General features: G+C 33.3%; 1 protein-coding gene across 1 annotated transcript; it reads left to right on the top strand.

Annotated features, from left to right (window-relative positions):
* Positions 1-8,607: 8,607 nt before the first annotated feature.
* On the top strand, positions 8,608-21,859 carry LOC140043322 (uncharacterized). Its single transcript, XM_072087823.1, has 12 exons — positions 8,608-8,611; positions 9,335-9,675; positions 10,394-10,490; positions 10,818-11,114; positions 11,967-12,078; positions 12,890-13,056; positions 13,876-14,024; positions 18,331-18,466; positions 18,848-19,162; positions 19,730-19,786; positions 20,160-20,290; positions 20,901-21,859. Exons 1-12 carry the CDS (start codon positions 8,608-8,610, stop codon positions 21,549-21,551), a joined length of 2,457 nt encoding a protein of 818 aa, XP_071943924.1. The 3' UTR covers positions 21,552-21,859.
* Positions 21,860-22,154: the final 295 nt, after the last annotated feature.

The raw sequence follows: 22,154 nt of genomic DNA, 5'->3' as shown, positions 1-22,154 counted from the left end.
AAGAGCATCTCTTAATACACCACCAAAGTCTTCTCCAAATTCAAGTTGGCCATTAGGCCTAACCATTTCAACCTCAATAGGACAATTAAGGTCAGTATTGATAAAGAAATCTGTAAGTTCTTTCAAAACATGGCCTCGGTGCAGCCTTACTTTAGTATACTTGGGAATGACAGGATTTCCACTCTCAACCTCATAATTTAAGTCATTCATTATAGACAGACCTTCATTCCTATCATCATAATTCAATAAACCATTTGCTATGGGAAGATTATTGGCTACTAGTACTACTTTGGCTTCCACAGCCGGTTTGCCTAGATCCACAAAGGTATTAGCATCACTGTCAGTTGAAGTAATATCAGACATATCTATCGAAAGTAAATCTTCTCCCATTTCACTTTCCATCCATGTACCGCTGGTTGATGGTTTACCTATTCCAATCGAGCCTCTTGAAGTAGCAATTACTAGTAGAACCTTAATTGCCTGTTGATTCATAAGAATGGACTATTATTAGTTTATGAGATATCATGAAAACATAGAATGTATAGCGAATTTGCATATTATACTTGTTTTCATGTATGCATTCATTTATTTATAACAATGAAAAACCTGGCCTACAAATACAATGTTGTCCAGCTCACTATGATTGCTACAGTAGATTCAGTAGCTTTATAATAAATATAAGGACCTAGGCCCAGAACTGTTAAAATAGAAAATCAATTTACTCTTCTTTTAGTTAGTGAAAAAAGATTATATATTATATTATTTTATATGTATTTAAAACATCAAAATCAATATTAAATACTGTAAATGGGAAAATATTATATTTTCCAAATATCAGAATGGGTGCTATTATTATTAATTCTGAGAGCTGAATCGATTTAATAACATCGGCCTATTATTAAGTAAATGTATTAGCTATTAATGCCCTCCGACAGGTCTAGCACATTCATCACGCACGTCACACGCACTTCCTCCTGCTGCTGTGCGGCCACCATTAAGAAGTAGGCCCAGTAGGCTAGCCCCTAGGCCTAGTGTAAATATTTATTATTATTTAGGAGGCCTAGTTTGGCCCATTGATTGACTCCTTATCTGTCGTCACTTGCACTACTTTACATTTACAAGGCCAATTTTCATTCAAATAATTATATTGTCCAAGGTATAAACATGTTTTGTTATAATAATACAATTTTACTTACTTTTAATTTTCTGTGTTTCTTCTCTTTACACGTGAGACGACGTGTGTGAGGTTTGTTGATGTACTACGCAAGCGCAAGTACGTGTGAACAGAGTGTATAATTAGGGCGTTATAACGCCGTAAATACGGCGTTATAACGCCCTAAATTAGGGCGTTATAACGCCCTATTACGGCGTTATAACGCCGTAAATACGGCGTTATAACGCCCTAATACGGCGTTATAACGCCCTAATACGGCGTTATAACGCCCTAATACGGCGTTATAACGCCCTAATACGGCGTTGTAACGCCGTAATTACGGCGTTATAACGCCGTATTATTATAAAATAATTGTTTTCTTTGGCGGAAATCAGCCACCGTACTCTTCAGACTTCGAGGCTACCTAGGCCTAGCTAGTAGGAGGCCTAATTAGTATAATTATTTAAGTCTCTCTAGCCTCTACTAGGGCCTAGGCTAGTCCTGTTTTAGTTAGGCTACCTCAGGCCTACTACTACTACTACTAGCCTAGGCCTAGCTGGAGTCCATTTGTTATTGTCCACTAATGAAATGTTAGCTTTTTTTTCTAGGCCTAGCTTACAGCAGGGGGTACCTCCCTGCTACAATAGGAACCTCCCTGCTACAGTAGGAATACAAATGACATGGCCCATGGGCTCATATTAGGTCTACAAACAACTAGGCCTATCCTCATTATCTGTTTTTTTATTATTTTAATATGAATATTTTACAGACTACTCGTAACTATACTGCCTAACTGCAGGTCAGGTCTGGCGGACTAGTCACTATACAGTCTTTTACTAATACCACTGCCACCACCACCCACTACTACTATACTTTGAAGACCGAAATCGGCTACTACTAGTAGGCCTACTACTAGCCTAGTCTACTAGACCTATTGGTAGTTTGTCTTCAAATCACAGACATCTAGATTGCTAGATTGACCGATTATTAAAATGGTTTTTTTTTTTATTATTTTGTGAATGAATGAGTCTTATCCAGACAGTTCGGACAGTTAATAGGTTGGCAGTATAGTAGAGCCAGAGCTATTGTTACTGTTATTAATTATGTCATCTATTTAAATCTCAATTTTTCCCATATTTTTTGCATGTATTAAAGATTGGGTACAGTGTATCTTCTGATCAATGTTATAGTACAGTAGCATGGACATTTCTATTAACTAGGGTAAGTAACAGATAGGAGGCCCAACCTACAATTGAAGAAAAATACTTTACATATAACCCACTAGACCTACATCTTTTAGGACATTTTTCAATATGAGATACTGTAAAATCCCAAGAAGAAGTCTATTTAGAAAAAGTATTTGTTTGCAAAAGTAATCTTCGGAAAAGAAGGATACAATTTAGTCAAACATTTTCAGAGAGACAGACTGAATTTTATCAGTACCGTAGTAGAAAAACTGACAATACATGAAAATTAATTTTTAACATTCTGATTTGAAATGTTCTATTCATTTGAATTGCTAAGAAATTAAAAGTAGATATTTTCTTTTTATTTCCATTCATTATAAACATTACAATCACAGTACAAAGAATAGATAAAAATCCACTAACAAATTCATGCAGAAACTATTTCAAAATTTAATTGAATATTATATTATTAAAGCATTCATTCAATAAAGCCTTTGTCTTTAAAACATTTAATATCTTCTTCTTTCCCTTTTCAGGGAATTTATTGGTTCAAAGTATATTGGCCTTTGGCCCTAATACAAACAAATAAAAATTAACTAAACTTAAGATAATGGTTTCTTTTTTCAAAAGCAAAGTAGACGTATTTTCCTAAATTATAAGTAAAATTTGTGTTGGAAAGTAATAAACAAAGCTTATTAATAGAAGGAAAAACACGAATAAATCTTGGAATAAAACTTTTTCTTAAATCATTATAAAATGTGCATTGCAAAATAAAATGATATTCATCCTCAACAATGTTCTTTTTACATAATTTACACGTTCTCTTATATCTTTCTACACCCTCCCATCTGCCCTTTTCAATTTCTAGCTCTAATATCCCTAAACGTAACTTAGTTAATAATCTTCTTTGTTTAAAATTAATGATGTTGGTCAAGTGATAACTTAAACATTTTTCTTTTTTATAAAGAGAAAAGAGCCTTAACTTATTATGTAAACTAAATTTTTGAATGCATTTTTGTTTTTCAATATCACATAAGCGCAACTTAAATTCTCTCAAAAATAAACCTTTACTATTAACATATTGTTGTAACCATATATAACCAAAACCAGTAGAAAAGAGTAAGTGTTTGACCTGTTGTGCCCAACAATTCTCATTACGGTTAACTTTTCTAAGTTGAAACTCATAACACTTAAAAATGAATCTGTCATGATCTAAAGTAATAATATGTAACCAAAATCTTATAACTGTAACTAAACAATCCAAAGAAAGTGGTAATCTACCTAACTCAGAAGTAACAGCGGCATTTGGTGCATTTTTTCCAACTTGCAATAAATATCTACAAAATTTAGTATGTGTTTTTTCTATAATGTTTGTGCTATCTGACATTCCCCAGATTTCGCTTCCATACGTTAAAATAGGAAGTATTTTCACATCAAAAATAATTATGGTTCCATGTATTAATTGGAAGAAAAGATAAGTTACGATAAATGAATGATTTTAAGCAGAATAAACTTTGATTTGCTTTTTGTTGATTATGTTGCATTGAGTTGTTCCATGCACCATTTGAACTAAAAATAACACCAAGATAATTATACGAATTAACAATTTTTAATTCAATATTTTTATACTTCCATTTTTCAATGTTCCTTAAATTGCGGCCATTTTTAAAAACCATAATTTTGGATTTTGTAGTGTTTACAGTAAGTTTTCAAGTATCACAATAAAGTTCAAGTTTATTTATTAATTTTTGGAGACCTTTCACCGTATCACTAACAAGCACTAATATCAGTTTTCATATAGTGAGTATGGTAATAATTGACTCTGACAACTGGTATAAACTTAAATTTAGTAAAACAATCATACATATCTTTTTTTAAATGCAATAAAATATTTAAACATAACTGTGTCCCACCATACAACATGAACATTTGTCTCAGCATTACTAAGATTGAAGTTACTTGCATTATACAATACTTACATTATTATAGTATTTAAATACTTCATTTTTTTTATTATAGGCATACAGATGTTTGATATTCTGCTCATATACAGTATGCTGCTGAAATGAAAAATTACATCACTTCAACATATTATTTTTGATCATAATCATCGATCAATAATTATAGTAATAAACATAATAATTATGGTGTATTTTATTTATCCTTGCTATTTTTTAAATTGTAGTTTAACCATGTTTTTACACTTATAAAATTAATATAATTCAGTATTTTTTAAATGTGATTTAGATTTTGAATAAACTGTTCTGAATACAGAACAAAGGTGTTGATTGTACACTGCGTGTATGTAAACTTGATTTATTGTCGTATTTCTTATTAATTCTTGTTAATCCACTTTAGATTTTGTCATTGAGCTATGTGGATCCAGAATTTTGAAATAGGGGAGGACCTAAAATGACAAATGAAGTGCTGAACTGTGATGTCTTTTTCAATATTAAATTGATAAAGTTGATTTTTATTATTACTGTTAACAAAACAAAATAAGTCCAAAGAAAAAAAAAATACAACAAATACATTGAAACACCAATGCATTTATAAAAATAAAACTTTATCAATATTATTACGGTATTAGAGTATTATGGGGTATTTTTTATTTTTGTAAAAGAATGTGTGGGTTTGGTGATTTATTTAAACTTGCAATAGTATGGTAAGTTGCGTAATGTCTGTCCGTACTATCAAACCTAAAATGAGGTTCAAATTAAATTATTTGTTGCTGAATAAATTGTCATTATTATTAGTGGACAATAACAAATGGACTAGGCCTAGGCTAGTAGTACTAGTATGCCTATCTATAGAGGTAGCCTAACTAACAGGACTAGCCTAGGCCTAGGCTAGAAAGACTTAAATGTTTATACTAATTAGGCCTCCTATTAGTATTTATTACTTCTACTCGCGAAATAAACTACGTACGTACGAGTACGCCAACAAAATCACCTATTATGGACAACACAATGGATGGCGCACTACTCCAATAAACTCGCCTATTGTGGACCATAGAGATATATAATATCTCTATGTGTGGACAAAAAGTCACCTATTTTGGACAGCCAATTATGAAAGTCACCTATTATGGACAAACAACAGCGCCCTCTAGTTCCTATTATGGACAGAAAGTAACCTATTATGGACAGAAAAGTAACCTATTTTGGACAGATTTCACCAACCCCGCTCGATTAATTTAGAAGTTTTCTCCCCGGGTATCAAGCGTGCGAGGCTTGGCTCAAATGAATGCAATATCAAGACCAACAGAAAGACAACAAGTTGTTGATTGCCGCTACCATACCATTTATTGTGTACGAATCAACGTTACTCGGAAAATAAAGAGAACGAAGAAAGGAAAAACCCTGCAAATATACAAACAAGCGTTACATAATTTACATAGTTTCAATAACAATCAGTTTATAACTTCACTTTACCACTGTATTACCACTATACTTAAACACACTGTGTACAAACTGGTTATCATTAAGAACAATACAATCAATTAAACGTCATTACAAATGATTAATACCTGGATCAACTTGAATGATGTATTTACTAACTAAGAACGAAAGATCGTACAGCAATCAACCATTTCTCTATAAATTGAAGTAAAGATTTGAGAACATTAGGCCTATTTGCCTTATTTAAGTTTTTTTTTTATTATTTTATTTTCAATCTTTCTTTAATACATTGAAATACAAAAAAAGCAGACAAGAGTAAAATAGAAAAATTATACAAAATCAATTCTCCTATATAAACACCTTATAAAAAAGTCAGAATAGAGCGATAAAAATCTATGTTACAGAAGATTATCCCAGGCACTCCACTCTTCCCATTATTCAGCTCTATTATTAATCAAACATCTAAACTTTTTAATTATAAAGTAATATTTTACAAAGCTTATGAGGCCGGTGGGTGTGAGGAGGCCCGAAAACTTACTCATATATATACAACTTTAGTATTGACAATAAGTAAATTAATCCTATTGGATGGTGTATTACTAAAAAGCAGTTCACTTTCCGATACACGTATACGAATATCAAGATTTCGAGAACACCATTGAAAAAAGAAATTGCTTATCCATCTACTGATATTACATTTACAGAATAAATGATAAACTGTTTCTCTTCTAATGTTACAAAAGGAGCAGTTGTCTTCGTCGATGTACTTAATAATCTTAAGGTAAACTTTAGTCGTGAGGATACTGTAAGTCTGTATTGGAACCATCGTAATTTTACGTTGTCGGTCATATTAAAAGTTAATTAAACATTAATTTCTTCCCATTCATGTTCCGAGAATTCAACATTTAAGATTTTACCCCACTTTTGTTTAGCTTTACAGTTAAAGTCTTTGTTTTGAATAAACTTACTATAAAAAGCTTACATCCTGTTTGGGGTTTGGTTATGGTTTCAAGTATGGGTTAAATTTATTGGGTTCTGTAATTTAGTATTTATTTATGTACCCAAAGAAGGGTATTAAGTTATAATTGCATCAATTAATCCATAGTATTTAAGGAAATAATTTTTTTTCACCTTATAGGTTGTTTTGAAGTTTTCATAACTAAGCAAGGTTCCTCTATCCTAGATTAAATCATTTATGAACCTTACGCCACACTCATAATAATTGGTGTAAAAAATTGGAAAGTTATTGATTAGAATCGAATCATTCAACCATATTGGTTCTTTCAGTACGTTATAGTTTGCAGATGCTGTTGAATTATGAATAGCAATAAACTCGGACCATGAATGGAGAACATCTCTCCAGAACAAATTGTTCATATTTTTCGACAGTCTCTGAAATCATGCATAAGCCGTATTCAAAGATTGATTCAGTTTTTTTTTACCATGGCATATTTTGTTGAAAACTACATTGAGAATTCCAGTGTTACGAATTCTTCGCATCCAACTAACCTTTACTGCCTTTATGTAACTGAAGATATTAATCATGTTAATTCCGCCATCCTTATACTCTCTAATTAGCTTATTTCTTTTGACTTTATCCTTTCCCTTCCAGATAAAATTAAAAAAACATCCTATTAAGTTCACTTAGATAAGCTGTAGTTTGGTTTGGCAACATTGTAAAAATATAATTAAGTTTTGATAATATTAGAGATTTTAACACAGTTAATCTTCACAACACAGTAAGATTTCTCTTACGCCACACATTGATAGTAGACCTAATTTTACCCGTTTTCAACATTTATTTTAGTCATTTTGCTTATTTCTAAGTCAAATGTAACACCCAAAAAATCAAAACGGCCATTATCACACAGTCAAGCCAGCTTTATTTAGTATGCATGCAATTTCCTATAATAAATTATCAGGCAATGATCCGTCTATCGTGTAATATAATTCTTTTTACTACTTAGAATAGTAACTTCAACAACGGCTTAATACTAATATATACAACACCGTAACGAAAATCACATCTTCCTGTGTTTGCAACAAAAGCTTTTCTGACGCGCAGACAGAAAAACCAGGTAGTTAAACAAAACATCACCTATATGCAAATGCGCCAAACACAATGCTCAAAAAACAACTAGCAGCAAGACACTTATATGCAAATACGCAGAACGCACACGAACAACAACTGATCCATGACAATACAAAAATCGTGGATTGTGGTGGATCATAACAAGACGCAGGGCACGGATACGGTACTACTCATACAGCAGGTATTAAAATACTATATATTTGTTCATATTTATAATAAGCTTACGGTCTTCACGTACACGGATAACGAAATGACACAATATTATCCAAATGGTACTGTCGCCTTTTACGATAATTTACATCTTAATTAGAAGTGTGTTTACATTGGGTTAAAGTAATCTAGCATATTACCATGATTGCATTATGAACAGGATATACATTTTAATATACGTCAGTGAAAATAAAGCTTGGTTCTCCTCTTGGACGTAACGTAAGTACGTAAGCGAAACGAAGGTGATTTGACCAATCACAAGCGATCACTCGCATTAGATTGTCATAGTATTGTTTAGAAAGTTCAAACTAAAAACACCTAATTAAACTTAAAGAGGCGTACGATTATTCTTTATTTATATATGTAACAGGGTAACAGGTATGCTTATACCCAAATACTTGAATGATTTATCTGCTGAATCTTACTTGAATCGAATCTGAGAAACCCTGTGGGACCCATTAAAGTAAAAGCTGGAATGATAAGTGACCATGCTATAAATAGATGAGTCACCTCATCCAAGTGGCGAGAAAATGGTCAAGAATATTTAGTGTATAATGTTTCAGTATGGGTCAGTTCATAAATGGACAAGGGATTTTGTTAATTGATTTGCATTTTTAATAGTTTCTTATCTTGTGTAACCGAATTTAAATTGATAATTACATGTGTATGACTCGAGTTAGGCCTACAATACAATCGGTCTGTAAACTACGAAATAACGTTATGGTAAATGTATATACAGTACCATCGGTTAAAAATTGTCATAGTACCCAACTGGGAATGGATGACACTTACTAGTGCCTAGCCCAAAGTGAAGGTTTTCATCTCCTTCCGACTGGTTACTAGGTAAGCATCTATATTTTTATCTCTCTTAATTTGAGAATGGTTTTACTACAGTTAACATAGTTGATTAGTTATTTGATGTTATACTAGACACAACGCAATAGTAGCCTATAGGCATACTGTCGTTAATGATACGATCACTGATGTTATTTTAAATATAGTAACACTGTTTTTGTTATATCTCCTTCCGACTGGTTACTAGCTTCAATAAAAGAATGTAACTTTTCCAAACCAAGAACTGTCTCTGTGAATGATTTTATTGTGTTGTGCCAGTGCTGCAGCTCCGGAAAATACTACGCGATACAGCTACGACGCTAGTAGTACGAACCTGTTACATTTGGTGCCGTGACCAGGATTTGCTGTTCAGCCAGGAGGAAGGGATCACTCTCAAGAAAGACTACGATAAGTGCTGATTAGTCTTTTCTTAAGTTTTAACCAGTTATTTGGAAAGATGTGGATCTTATTCAACCTTATGTCCCTGAAACTGCAGTACCAGAATCCGTTGATGCAATATCCATAGAACAACAAGAAACACCATCTATCAACCCTGCTTCTGTCCATGCATCTGTGGAACCGTCAGAAACTTCTCCTTCAACTGAGCATGATATCAGTCCTGTCGCAGTTGCCATGGATCATACTGATGATGATAACTCCTCAGGAGAAACACCTTCAGAACCAACCTTAAGTCCCCGACGTTCAAAACGTGTAATTAAACCGCCAGACCGTAACGGCTTTATTTCTAAGTGGCTCTTGGGAACCCCTACACTAACATCCCATGTGGATTGTTTAGATGTTTGATTGTTTAAACTGTATTGATTTTGCTTGACACTTAACTTGTTTTTTTAATATAATTATGTCTGAGAGAAGACAATTTTACTTGATTTTAATTTTAATCTCAATAGTTTATTTAATTTCGTTACCTTTACGGTATAATGTATCTTTTTGATCATGTTTTTTTTAACATACTTGTTTGCCATGTTATGTTGGTACGTCACCTTGTGTTTGGTGGGATTGAACCTTCGAGTAGTAATCGCAGGATTTCAAGAAACTTCTGAAGTGTAAACGGGCACTTTTCCAAACCAAGAACTGTCTCTGTGAATGATGTTATTGTGTTTGTGCCAGTGCTGCAGCTCCGGAAAATATATGAAATCCTCCTTCGAGGAAATCGTATTTTATTTCCTCGAATTGCGTAGCGCTTATGGAAATTATAGTCTGGTGAGAAAATATATTGACTACTAAACGAGGATCTCAAATGTTATAAAATATCTTTAAAATAAGGCAATATCCGTTATATTACATAAAAAAGGTTACATTTGCCTTTCAATAAGAATGTTTCCGGTCACTTAGAGTTAATGTTTTGATTTTGACACTAAATTAACCCTCTCATTTTATTTTGTGTACTTCGATGACGTCATACGATTATCATTTAGAACGATCATTCCGATAATTCATTTCGACCAATCACGTTAATACTATGTATAATTATCATTAGCTTTTTATTGTTCCAAAGACGATGGCAGAACTCTCTTATACATTAAACATTCCATTGTGTACGTTCCAGATTTGGATTATTTTGACCACTGTCTGCGCTTTCAAAGCTACATCATGTAAGTAGACACCATCATTTTGTTTATTTTAACTATTTAACTTAAGAATTATATTCTGAGGAAACGATGGAACTTACTTCTTATAATACATCTATGTTTCAAAATAGAAATATTTGCATGATAGGTTAATAAATCTTCTTTATAATGTTAAACAATTAACAACTTTCTTTTTTCAATTTTTTTCTTTAATAAATATTTTTTAAATAACTATTTCACTGTTGTTCTTTACAATGTTACCATTATTTTCTTTGTTGTACAGTAATATTGTTGGGTGCGGACACAACTTATATGCTGTACGTACCTAAACATTTTTTTATTTTATTGCAGCACTTAAACTGACGCCCGTTGATCCATATTCGTTGGCCGGTTCCACCCTGAACTTCACATGTACGTTAGATCAAACAAAAACATCGTACAATGCCTCGGATATTGAATGGAAAGTTGACGAAGTACCTATTAATTCAGGAAAAAATACTGCTGTAATCTCAAATACAGAAGCCATTCTTACCTTAACAAACCTAAACATGACAGGTTATCAACATTGGATCGAATGCTTTTTACTTGTAGAAAAACAAAATGGAAGAGTAACGACAAATAGATCAGAATCGTCATTTACAGTTGGTAGTAAGTTAGTCAATGGCATACATAGTTTTGAAAACATGATTTGATCCCGCCAAAGTTAACGATAATTGATCCATGAAGCAAACTTACGTGTAATCATGAACGGGACCGAGGTGTATCTTGAATGTTACCTTTATGAAGTCCTAGAATCTAATTAATCACCGTTAATAAAAAGAGATGTTGCGGCGGTGCATGTGGCAATTGGCGTGTATGGCCGCACCGTCCCAGATTAATGATATATTTAAAACATTTGTTTTCGTCTGTTATTGTATGTGGTTGGAGACTGAGATGAGAGTTGTTATTATTGAAAACCACTCCTTACATGTAATAAGAATCCACACAACAGATAGTTATATACCTTGAAAGTGCTTGAATTATTATCTATTGATGACTTGTTTAAATTACATAGACTTTCATTAGGATTTAAGGTGTTGAAAGGTTACTGTCCCCATTCTTTCAATGAGTATATTAAAACTAGTGAAAGATGTCCGGGTAGGCTTTTACGTTGGAATTCGAAAGGCAATACTTTTCATAATTCTGTATTTGTTTCCTTTCCTAGACTATGGGAGCAAATACCAAATGACATAAAAGATTCACAAACAATTTCAATATTTAAGGCTGCTCTAACAAAACACTATATTTCATGTTATGTATAATTTATTTGTATTTTTCTTGTATATGGTTTTATCTTTAACTGATTGTATTGTATGGAGTGAGTGCAGAATCTGTTTGGGCTTTAGCCTATTCTCATTCCTGGTTATTTTTACATTGATGACCGAATAAATATTATATTATTATATTATATTATATTATATTATATTATATTATATATTATACTATATTTGTATCTTTTAGTCGTGCCATCGTCTCCAACATTAAACTGCAGATCGACAAATATTGTTGATTATTGGTGTACATGGGCAACGGAATTCACCGGAGTTAGAACTGTCTATACATTTCAATTTCAGTAAGTGATTTGTATTATTGATAAATGAAACATTTCTTTAGGTATGTCTAATACAGAATGCATGACCTTTCCTTACCTCGGCTCCATCATAACACTGTCGGATGTACTGTAGCCCTCCACAAGCCTTTGCCATGATTCGTTTCTGTTCTGTGCTGGCCTAGCCAAAGATTTTCCTGTATTAGAAATAATGTCGTCCCTTCCCTTCTGTTGCCGGTTGTCGGCTGCCATTCTTACTCTTCTCTTATCACAGTGTCTCGTAATGTGACACCAACCAGTTGTCTGTTCATCGCTCCTTCATTAAATTCAACAGCTGCACGTGCATAATCAAATATTATACAAAAGGACAAAGTAACAAAATAATACTATTATATTTACAAATTACTGATTACAGATTATTGATTAAATATCATTGAGTATTACTGATTAAAGATTATTGGTTTAAGATTATTGATTAGAAATTACTGATTACAGATTACCAATTACTTATTACCGATTATTGTTACAGATTACTGATTACAGATTATTGATTAAATATTATTGAGTATTACTGATTACAGATTATTGGTTTAAGATTATTGATTAGAAATTACTGATTACAGATTACCAATTACTTATTACCGATTATTGTTACTGATTACTGTTTACAGATTACCGTTTACAGATTATTGATTACGGATTATTGATTACAGATTACTGATTACTGTTTACAGATTATCGAGAACAGATTATTGATTACAGATTACTGATTACTGTTTATAGAATTTTGATTACTAACAATTAATATTGAATTATAAATTGTTTTAATTCTTAGAAACAGTTCTAATGTGTGGATCGACTGTTCTAATAAGCTAAACGACAGCACGTGCAAAGTTTCAGAAAGTGATGGAAATCCGATGACAGCACATCTAGTACGAGTAGTTGTTGAAAATATGTTTGGTACTGCAAATACAACATCCACATTTGATTCTAAGACTGAAGGTCTGTAGGCAAATATTTAGCACAAGTTTGGGAAATATAGATCATTACCATCAAATTATTTCATAAAATATACAAGCACCACAGAAGATCAAATTTCTAATCTCTTTTATGTGATTAATCCGGCGGGGATACAAGGTTTCGTTCAATGAGCTTTTGAAGTATAAAATAACAAAAATCATAATTTTTAATCTTAAATAATATCTAAATTGTTTGAAGATTAGCATGACGAAACAACACTAGTAAAGTTAGGTTTGCTTTTGTGTCTCCTAAATGAACTAATGTTCGGTAACCTTAGAATGTCTTAATGAATATGTTATGTCTTTTGATGTACGGCAGACGTTACTTATCTAAATTAAAGATTCACTGAAGTAACTCTCATGGCTGTACGCACAATATAATCGTTACATATTCACTGAAGTAACTCTCATGGCTGTACGCACGATATAATCGTTACATATTCACTGCAGTAACTCTCATGGCTGTGCGCACGATATAATCGTTAAAGATTCACTGAAGTAACTCTCATGGCTGTACGCACGATCTAATCGTTAAAGATTCACTGAAGTAACTCTCATGGCTGTACGCACGATCTAATCGTTAAAGATTCACTGAAGTAACTCTCATGGCTGTACGCACGATATAATCGTTGAAGATTCACTGAAGTAACTCTCATGGCTGTACGCACGATTATTATAATCGTTAAAGATTCACTGAAGTAACTCTCACAGCTGTACGCACAATCTAATCGTTAAAGATTCACTGGAGTAACTCTCATCGCTGTACGCACGATCTAATCGTTTCATTTTGTTGTTTTTTTAGCCGTACCTTTGTCACCATTAATTGATAACGTTTCAGTGGAGGAATCAAACGTCATAGTATTCTGGAAATTACAAGAAGATTGCCGTTATTGTAACTCGCTATGGTTTCAACTTCGTTACAGACGTTTAAATGAAACATGGAAGGAAGAGGTATGAAGTTACAATCATTTTCACTATTTGTTTTGTCATATCTACAGTATATTATCAGGAGACAACAAATTGTGGAATAACTATCGTATATCACGTATGCACCAAAAGACCACTTCCTTCCTAAAGATCACGTTGTCGTTTTGGTTTCATTAAACAATTTTTCAAAATATTAAAGCACACATTTTAAAAGATTGTTATACCGTTATCCAGGATTGGAATTTATTTATTTTAATTTATTTATTAATCTAAAGGCAAATTACTAAAAAATGACGAGACTGTAGGTATCAGTGGCTAGATCGCAATGGAGATGCAAAATAAAATATGCAAAGACCTAAATCAAAATGAATTTTTTGTAGCTTTCAGACAGCACTTGCCCTCCATCAGTGCAAGTGAAAATATTTGCACTGATTTTGTGGTAAGCTACTGTGATGACATGACAATAATAATTCATTCATCTTCTACAAAACATCTGAAACTTTTGACGCTCTTGATCGTACAGTTTCATTAGAAAATTTAAAGGTGGGTTCCGGGTTTAAAATGAATAGTAAAAAATGTAAAATATATTTGTTTGTCTCTTGAACGGTAAAAGTTTCAATTTATATAAGCGCCCAGTGAAGCAGAACGAAGGCTGTGAAATGAGGCCAGATTACAAGTGCAGCTACGGCAAAATCACACTGTGGTTACAGAATAGGAAATTCGTGAAATGGTAAATCTTCCGACGACTCGTTATCATTAACCATATCAATTACTTTTGTAAAATTATACTTATCTGATGTAATTTTAGTCGGTCTTCCCATTTATAAAGTCAATTTTCTATGAAAATCCATCAAAACAGTGAAAAATTAGATAAGTTTGCACTTTACGTTTGCCGATTTTCGCACTGACTTAGGGAAAGCCTTCAAAATCAATGAAGCGTAACATATACATTCCTGCTGAGCGAGGAGAGCGAGACGACGATACACGTGCTCTCTCTGCCCATGCCTGGCATCGTCACGTGATAAGCAGATACAGTATACAATACCAAACTGGTCGGGTCGAGTATACCCCGTCTATAATCACAACATGAACGATGTACAGTATTTGATTGAAGGTCGACTCAACCTACCGGAATGGTATAGATAATATAGCTCGAATGAGAGAGTTGGAATATTTGTAAACATAAGTACAGTATTGCTAATTTTAACAAGTGTAGCCTATAGTAAAAGAAAGGCCTGGTAGTATCAATTGGGTAGTAACAAAGTGCGAGGCAGCGAGGCACGCGAGGCAGGGAAGGCATGCGAGGCAAGTCAAAAATGTATGCGAGGCATCGTTTTACCATCATCAAAAAATGCGAGGCATCATTTTATCATTTCTCAAAATTGCAAGGCAGGAAATCACCGAAATTGAAGTAGCCTGCCTAGGCCTAGGCCCGCTAGGCTAGTTTCCTTTTGCACAAGCCTTGTATTTTAACCAACTTTATCCTGAATACCACAGCTTAGAATTAGTAGGCCTACTTTAATGAAGAAAAATCACATAAAAGTAACAATAAATCCATTAAATTGGTGATTTTACAGACGTTTTTCTCGCATTTCGCACACTCAATGTTCAATATTTTGGTTTCTATGGAACGCCAAATAAGCAAAATTAATTAGAGGGCTAAAAATCCATTTATATTTAACGCATTATTTGGTGAAAATCAAGTACAATTTCAATAGATTTTGTCACTGTCAGTAAGGAAAAATGTTACTGTTGATAATGTACACGGTTTCGTTAACCTTTTAAAGAATAAAATAGAAAAATTCATCATAATATCCTTAGTAGGATGTCCTAGGTCTAGACTAGGTAGTGATGTTGATTTAGGATCGATTATTATTCTTTGAAAACAGAACAGTATCAGCAGTAACATATTACAGCATTTTTATTGACAAATTAACAAATATATTGAAATAAAACGTGTTTTTCACCAATAAATGCATGAGAAATTGACGCATTCCACTGAGTTTTAGTCCTCTATTATCGTTGCTCTTTTGGCGCTCCATAGAAACAAAAATATTGAACATTGAATAAGTGAAATTCGCGAACAGTGTGCGAGAAACACGCCTGTAAAATCATTAATTTAAGGATTTATTTGTTACTTTTTATGTGATTCTTTCATTAAAGTACTCATGAGGTATACTTCTAAGGTGTGGTATTCACACGATAAAGTTAGTTATCAAATTTGTAGTAAAAATACAAGCGAAGGAAACTAGCGCCAGGTTTATTAGTACGTACATGGACAACAATAAATAAAAATCGTTCGTAATATACCTAGCTTACTAAAACAGGAATAGTGTATCATTATTAAATATTACACCTATTATTATTATATCAAAATTGATTAAATTAATATTTTCTACATAGGCCTCTTATCTAGGTTAGAGCTAAGCATATTAGCTAAAGTTTAATTTTAGGCCTAGTATTACAATTGTCGGACGTAAGTCTTTTTTCACACGCGCTCCAGAATTCTGTCGCAATTTTTTTCTTGGCGGCATGTTATTGGATCGCCATATCAGTTACCTTTTATTCACCGCCAGTTATTGAACTTGTCCTGGCAATCGCTGTTCACCTTATTTGCGAGAGAGGTACACGTGTTGTTCCTAGAGAATGGAATGTCAAAAATGTCTTTGGCACGCCGCTCAGAGAGAAGTCTGTGCGTTGCTGCTGAAACCACGTGCTATAGGAGGTGAATGCACCACAATCCTCTGAGCTGAGGGCTGAATCATTCCGCTACCTGCTAAATAGTAAAGAGGGATTTTCCATCTCTCGGGTCTACCGGATCTAGGCGCAGGGGTAGGTGTGACAAAATATTATTTTCACTCTGCTATGTTCGAGAGACATGTGAGTGAACACGCTCGAAATGCCAACAAACATTGCAGTCATTTGATGAGTGTGTCGCTATAACAATTATTGTTTATCGAAAGTTGAAGACTGTCGTTCAGATTTTTGAACCGTAGTTTGGGCACTTTTGTAAAAGTAAAATTTGACACGATATGACTTGAATGAAAAAACAATCGTTACATAAAAATAAACAACATGATGAGTGTATACACGAATCTATTAGATACGCTTGTATCGATTGATTATTAGGCCTATAATATAGCATATAGCACGTTAAGATATGCCTCGCACCTTTTTGAAATTGTAAACTATATGCCTCGCATGCCTCGCACTTTTGGATATGATAAAATGATGCCTCGCACAAATATTTGGCATGCCACGCATGCCTCGCTTGCCTCGCGTGCCTCGCACTTTGTCAACACTCGTATCAATTCGCATAGGGTCTACTACACTCTAGCTAGCTCAATTTTTAACTGGGCCGGATCGGCTAGGCTAGGTCTCCTTCCTACTACCGGTCTACTTGCTTGATGCAGTATCCGCTTTTTTGGAGAGTAAACTAGGCCTACTTATTAGACGATCGGGACACCATACGACGTGCGGACGGCGATCGGACCTTGTTTTGCCTCAATATTTACAGCCGATTTTTGTAGAACGTTTTAGGTTTAGATTGTTTAGGAGTTTGGTTTGATAGGATGGGTTTGGAATCCACTGAGTTTTGTTATTGATGGGCCAATCGTTTAGTAATAGGCTAGCTAGGCCCATGATGAATGATGGCCCCAATGTTTTAACGTAGCCATCGTGGCATGGAATCCCTAGTCAGAAATGGCTCTCACCCCGGCATGAATAACATTATTTAGGCTAGGCCTAGCCTAGTACGTGAAGCCGAAATACGATCTGTACTATTAATTCGAGGTATAAAAATAGTATAATTTATGACTCCGTAATACTAAATTTTGTATTTCATTAAATGTCAAATAAATATATGCTACTACTGTTATTATTACACTTTAATTAGGCCTAGCTTAGCAAATCTACAAAAAATGTTTTTCACAATGATCGGGTGGTCGTCGTTTGACAGAGAGGAGAGAGAACACAACGTACAAGCTTGACGTCGCGATTTTGGAATCCACTGATGACGTGATTTTGTGAATATCTCATGAGTATTAATGAGCTTCCCTAAGCTGCTGAAAAACAGACTTTCCATGAATTTACCCTAAAATGTATATGAAATTAATTTTTTTTAATTTCTCGTTATTACTTCTTCATTCTGACATGTCTATATTGTTATAATATTTTTTATTTAATAAATAAACGATATTTAAAAGCAATTTTAAACCCAGAATCCCCCTTTAAAGATTCTTGAAACGTAAAAAAATTCTTCAAAAGAAAAATAAGGTCATGTAGCTCCCAATAATTGATAAAGTGACTAAAAGCGAATTGTTTTTATTAGATTGAAAAACAGCATAAAAAGCAGATAATTATTGAGGAGATTACGACAGCTGTGGCTGAATATGAATTTCAAGTGCGATCAAGGTTTTCATTACATCACCAGTTCAGTGATTGGAGTCCAATTATCACACTACCCAGTGAGTTTTAAAGTAATTTAGAATACGTATACCTAGTACCTAGATCGTTTCTACACGTTTGTAAATTGCATTCAATGTTCAAATAACCATATGTAGTGATTAGGGTCATTACATCCAATTTTACAGCTGTCACTAATAGTGTATTTAATCCACCTCCAGTAGTATCTAACTGACTTGCAATAGTCAGCTAGATAGAATCTAGTAACAACTGCAAAATAGAGTTGTCATTATGTGCTCACTAATCAGATCTGCATGAATAATGACCAAATGAAATTAAATATCAAAATCCTCATAATGTATATAAAAATAACAGTTTACCTTCTCGACCAATATATACAGTACGTGACTAGAACATTTTCTTTTTTAAATTTGTTTTTGTAGTTTCTATGATCATAGACGTGAACGTAACATCGTCAGAAAACGAAAACGTCTTGTCACTACAATGGGAAACACCAAATGAAGAAACTCAGTATTTTTACCGCATTACGGGAAACTATACTGGACAATCACTAAATGAAATTGTTGAGGAAGAATTAACATTGAATAACATTGACATAAATGTGCCGTGCAACAACATCACAGAGAACACCATTGTCTATAATCTAGAGCTAAGGAGTGTTCAGGCAGACACGTTTGAAGTCGAAGTCGAAGGTCCTCCAACCAGGATATTATATGAGTTCAAATGCTTGAAACAAGGTATGTTGGCCTATGTCTCTTTATGATACCTAGAGGGTTCGCTTGTGCATGTATTTGGAAAACACCCATATTCGGGGTAAACTTTGTTTTCATTGTCAATTAATACTTATATAACTAATAATAAATAAGAATTTCATTATAATGGTTAAATCAGAACCAAAAGTATGCACCAACTTTCTGTATCATTGAGTAAAGTTAGGAAATCATTTGGCTTCTTCTCAAAAGCTACGGTAATATTCTGAAAAAGTGCTCAACACTTACTTTACTTTAATATTGACAAATTTACATAATCTATTTTACTTCATGACATAATGTATAACTAGAGATAGATATTAGAGCCTCATATTTACCAATTTCATTTTTTTTTAGGTTTGGTGACCGAGAGAACCGTGACTCTGATTAGGCCTACAGTTGCAGTGCAAGATGAGCCTAGTATGTGAAAAGTGCTCAACACTTACTTTACTTTAATGTTGACAAATTTACATAATCTATTTTACTTCATCACATAATGTATAACTAGAGATAGATATTAGAGCCTCATATTTACCAATTTCATTTTTTTTTTAGGTTTGGTGACCGAGAGACCCGTAACTCTGAATACAGTTGCAGTGCAAGATGAGCCTGGTATGTGAATAAGCCTATTAACAATTATTACACTTTAGAATAGCACACATGTCGAGTTTAATTGCGACAATGTTAGGCCTACTTGTTGTTGTTTCTCTACTACTGAATGCTTAGAAATAGCTTCACTATTGCATATAATATCTTCTCATGAAAATCTTAATCTGAAAATAGCGTAATTTTACTACCTGCTTGAATAATATTTTGGGTGCATTTGTGTGATCAAATTAAAGAAGTGCCTCTATTGTTTTAGATGTGATCGTATATTGTTCATAATCCATATAGAAAAAAAAAAAGATTTTTTCTCTTGTTTTTCTTTTACAATGTTCATGTTTTCAGAAAATTTGCAACAATTCATGATATGTTGTACTTTCAGATGAATTTATCATTCCGTTTCTTGTGGTGGGAATTATTATCTTATTTGTTATGCTGTTTTTTGGAGCTTTTAATGTGTATATACGTAAGCGAATTTTCATTGAATGGCCTGAACCAAAATTCTTCAAAGTGGTAAATATCATGTCTTTATTGCTTTCAAGTTAAAGATGTATTGTCCCACTGAAAACATATTTTTTTAAATTTTTTTGTTGAATATGCCATTTTAATGTCACATAATAGTTATCTTCTTTGACAAAAAATTGGACCGAAAAAAAATGTATTTACCTGAAACATCAGTAATTTAAAGCAACAAATAGTCAAATTGGCTGCCAGCCAATGGTTTTTGGTTTAATTTAACAATTTATGTTTGTCATTTTGTAAGTAAACACATGTTTTTTTTCTATGGAAGTGATTAAATTTAGTAAAACTACAAAATAACCTATCCAAAGTCTGATTTAATTAATCTTCATTTTTCAGGTTTTTGGGGGACAATACATTTTTAAGAGCTAGGCAGCCTAGATAATTTATTATTTATTTGTCTTCTTTAATAAGGATAACCCATGTAGATCATTCATTAAAAAATGATATTAAGGATCCGTTAGTTAAATGACGTAGATGTGTATTTCACGAAATTCAATCCACTTTGCGTGGTAATGAAATGTTGTTTAGAACCACGCATTCACTGTATTTGTCATAACAGACGTTAAATAACATGTTTAATAAAGGAATGTCTTTTACTTAGGAAATTAGCCCCGTTCGTCCGCGATCAGTAGAAAAGGAAGTTTTTGATGACTTGAAGACGAAGAAGTCGGACTTACCTACATCGTACCGCAGTTCAACGAGTTCTGATCAAGGATTTCATGAGTTTATTCCTGATTCCCAGATAGAAGAGAAAAATATTTACATGGTTGTACCGTCTATTGACCAAGTTTCACCAGTTACAAAAAGTGGTTTTATAAACTCATCACCAGTTACCACTGACAAAATGGAAGTTAAAGAGGGAAGCACGGCATACTTTCGCCTGCAACAAACAGGTGAGGATGATGCACTGCAATTGTCTCCATTAATCGTGGAAAGCACAAGAAATGTGCAGGACTCGAATCCTTACACGCCAATGACGTCAGTTTCCTCAGATAAACCACCGAAGTCAGGAAAATGTGGAGAAGAAAACGTTACAGATCCTTACTGGAAATTAGATGAGGTTCTACGTGTAAAAGTAGACAGTGACGCACACGCTGGTTTGACGGAGTTTATTCCAGTCTCTACATGCGATTATTACAGCAGAGAGGAAGACATAGGGGACTTCATTGGAGAAGACGAAATTGATAATCTTCTGAATGGTATGCCACAGACAAATGTAGAACTTTTTGAAGATGGCCATTTAATATTCTAGAATTATAAAATGTTTTAGTGTACGGTACTGACTTTACTTTATTTGTATATAAAATAATTATTTGAATTAGGCCTATATTCTGTCTCGTTAGCCACAGGCTGAATTCTAATTCTGCAGTGTGTGTCTGATAGATGTGTATGTGTTACATCACAGTGGATATATTCATACTTTTACATTTCTAATTTACAATATCCCTGTAGTTTTCCATAATTAATTATGATAGAAGTTAGTAATTTATTATCTTATTAATCTTTACCTTAAATGGAAAAAGAGGCAAATGGTAAGACTTAGTACTCGTCTAGGCTGACTACGCTCATAGATTTAATGTGTCAGTCGTTTGTTAAATGGTGTGTGTTTGGCTTGGAACAGTTTGGTAACGTAGAGAATGTGTTCATGATACAAATACCTTCAAGAAACAAATGTAAAAAATGATGCTCTGCTAAAGGTATTAAACCGAGCTTTACAAAATTAAGATGACTGGAAAAATTGTGGAATTAAAAAAATTAGAGAACAAAATATTTACAAAACCATGTAATCTTGTCGTATAGTGGGTCATACCAAAATACAAAATCTACAAAAATCTGATCAACATGGACTGAAGAC

Source organism: Antedon mediterranea, chromosome 3 (assembly GCF_964355755.1).
Source record: "Antedon mediterranea chromosome 3, ecAntMedi1.1, whole genome shotgun sequence".
Classification (NCBI taxonomy): domain Eukaryota; kingdom Metazoa; phylum Echinodermata; class Crinoidea; order Comatulida; family Antedonidae; genus Antedon; species Antedon mediterranea.
The sequence above is the reverse complement of the archived record's forward strand: the minus strand, read 5'-3'. Positions and strand labels throughout refer to the sequence as shown.

Excerpts from the sequence above, each read along its gene's own strand:
- LOC140043322 (XM_072087823.1), top strand. Across the intron at positions 13,057-13,875 it reads ATTTGATTCTAAGACTGAAG|CCGTACCTTTGTCACCATTA; the intron begins GTCTGTAGGCAA and ends TTGTTTTTTTAG. Across the intron at positions 19,163-19,729 it reads GTTCAAATGCTTGAAACAAG|GTTTGGTGACCGAGAGACCC; the intron begins GTATGTTGGCCT and ends TTTTTTTTTTAG.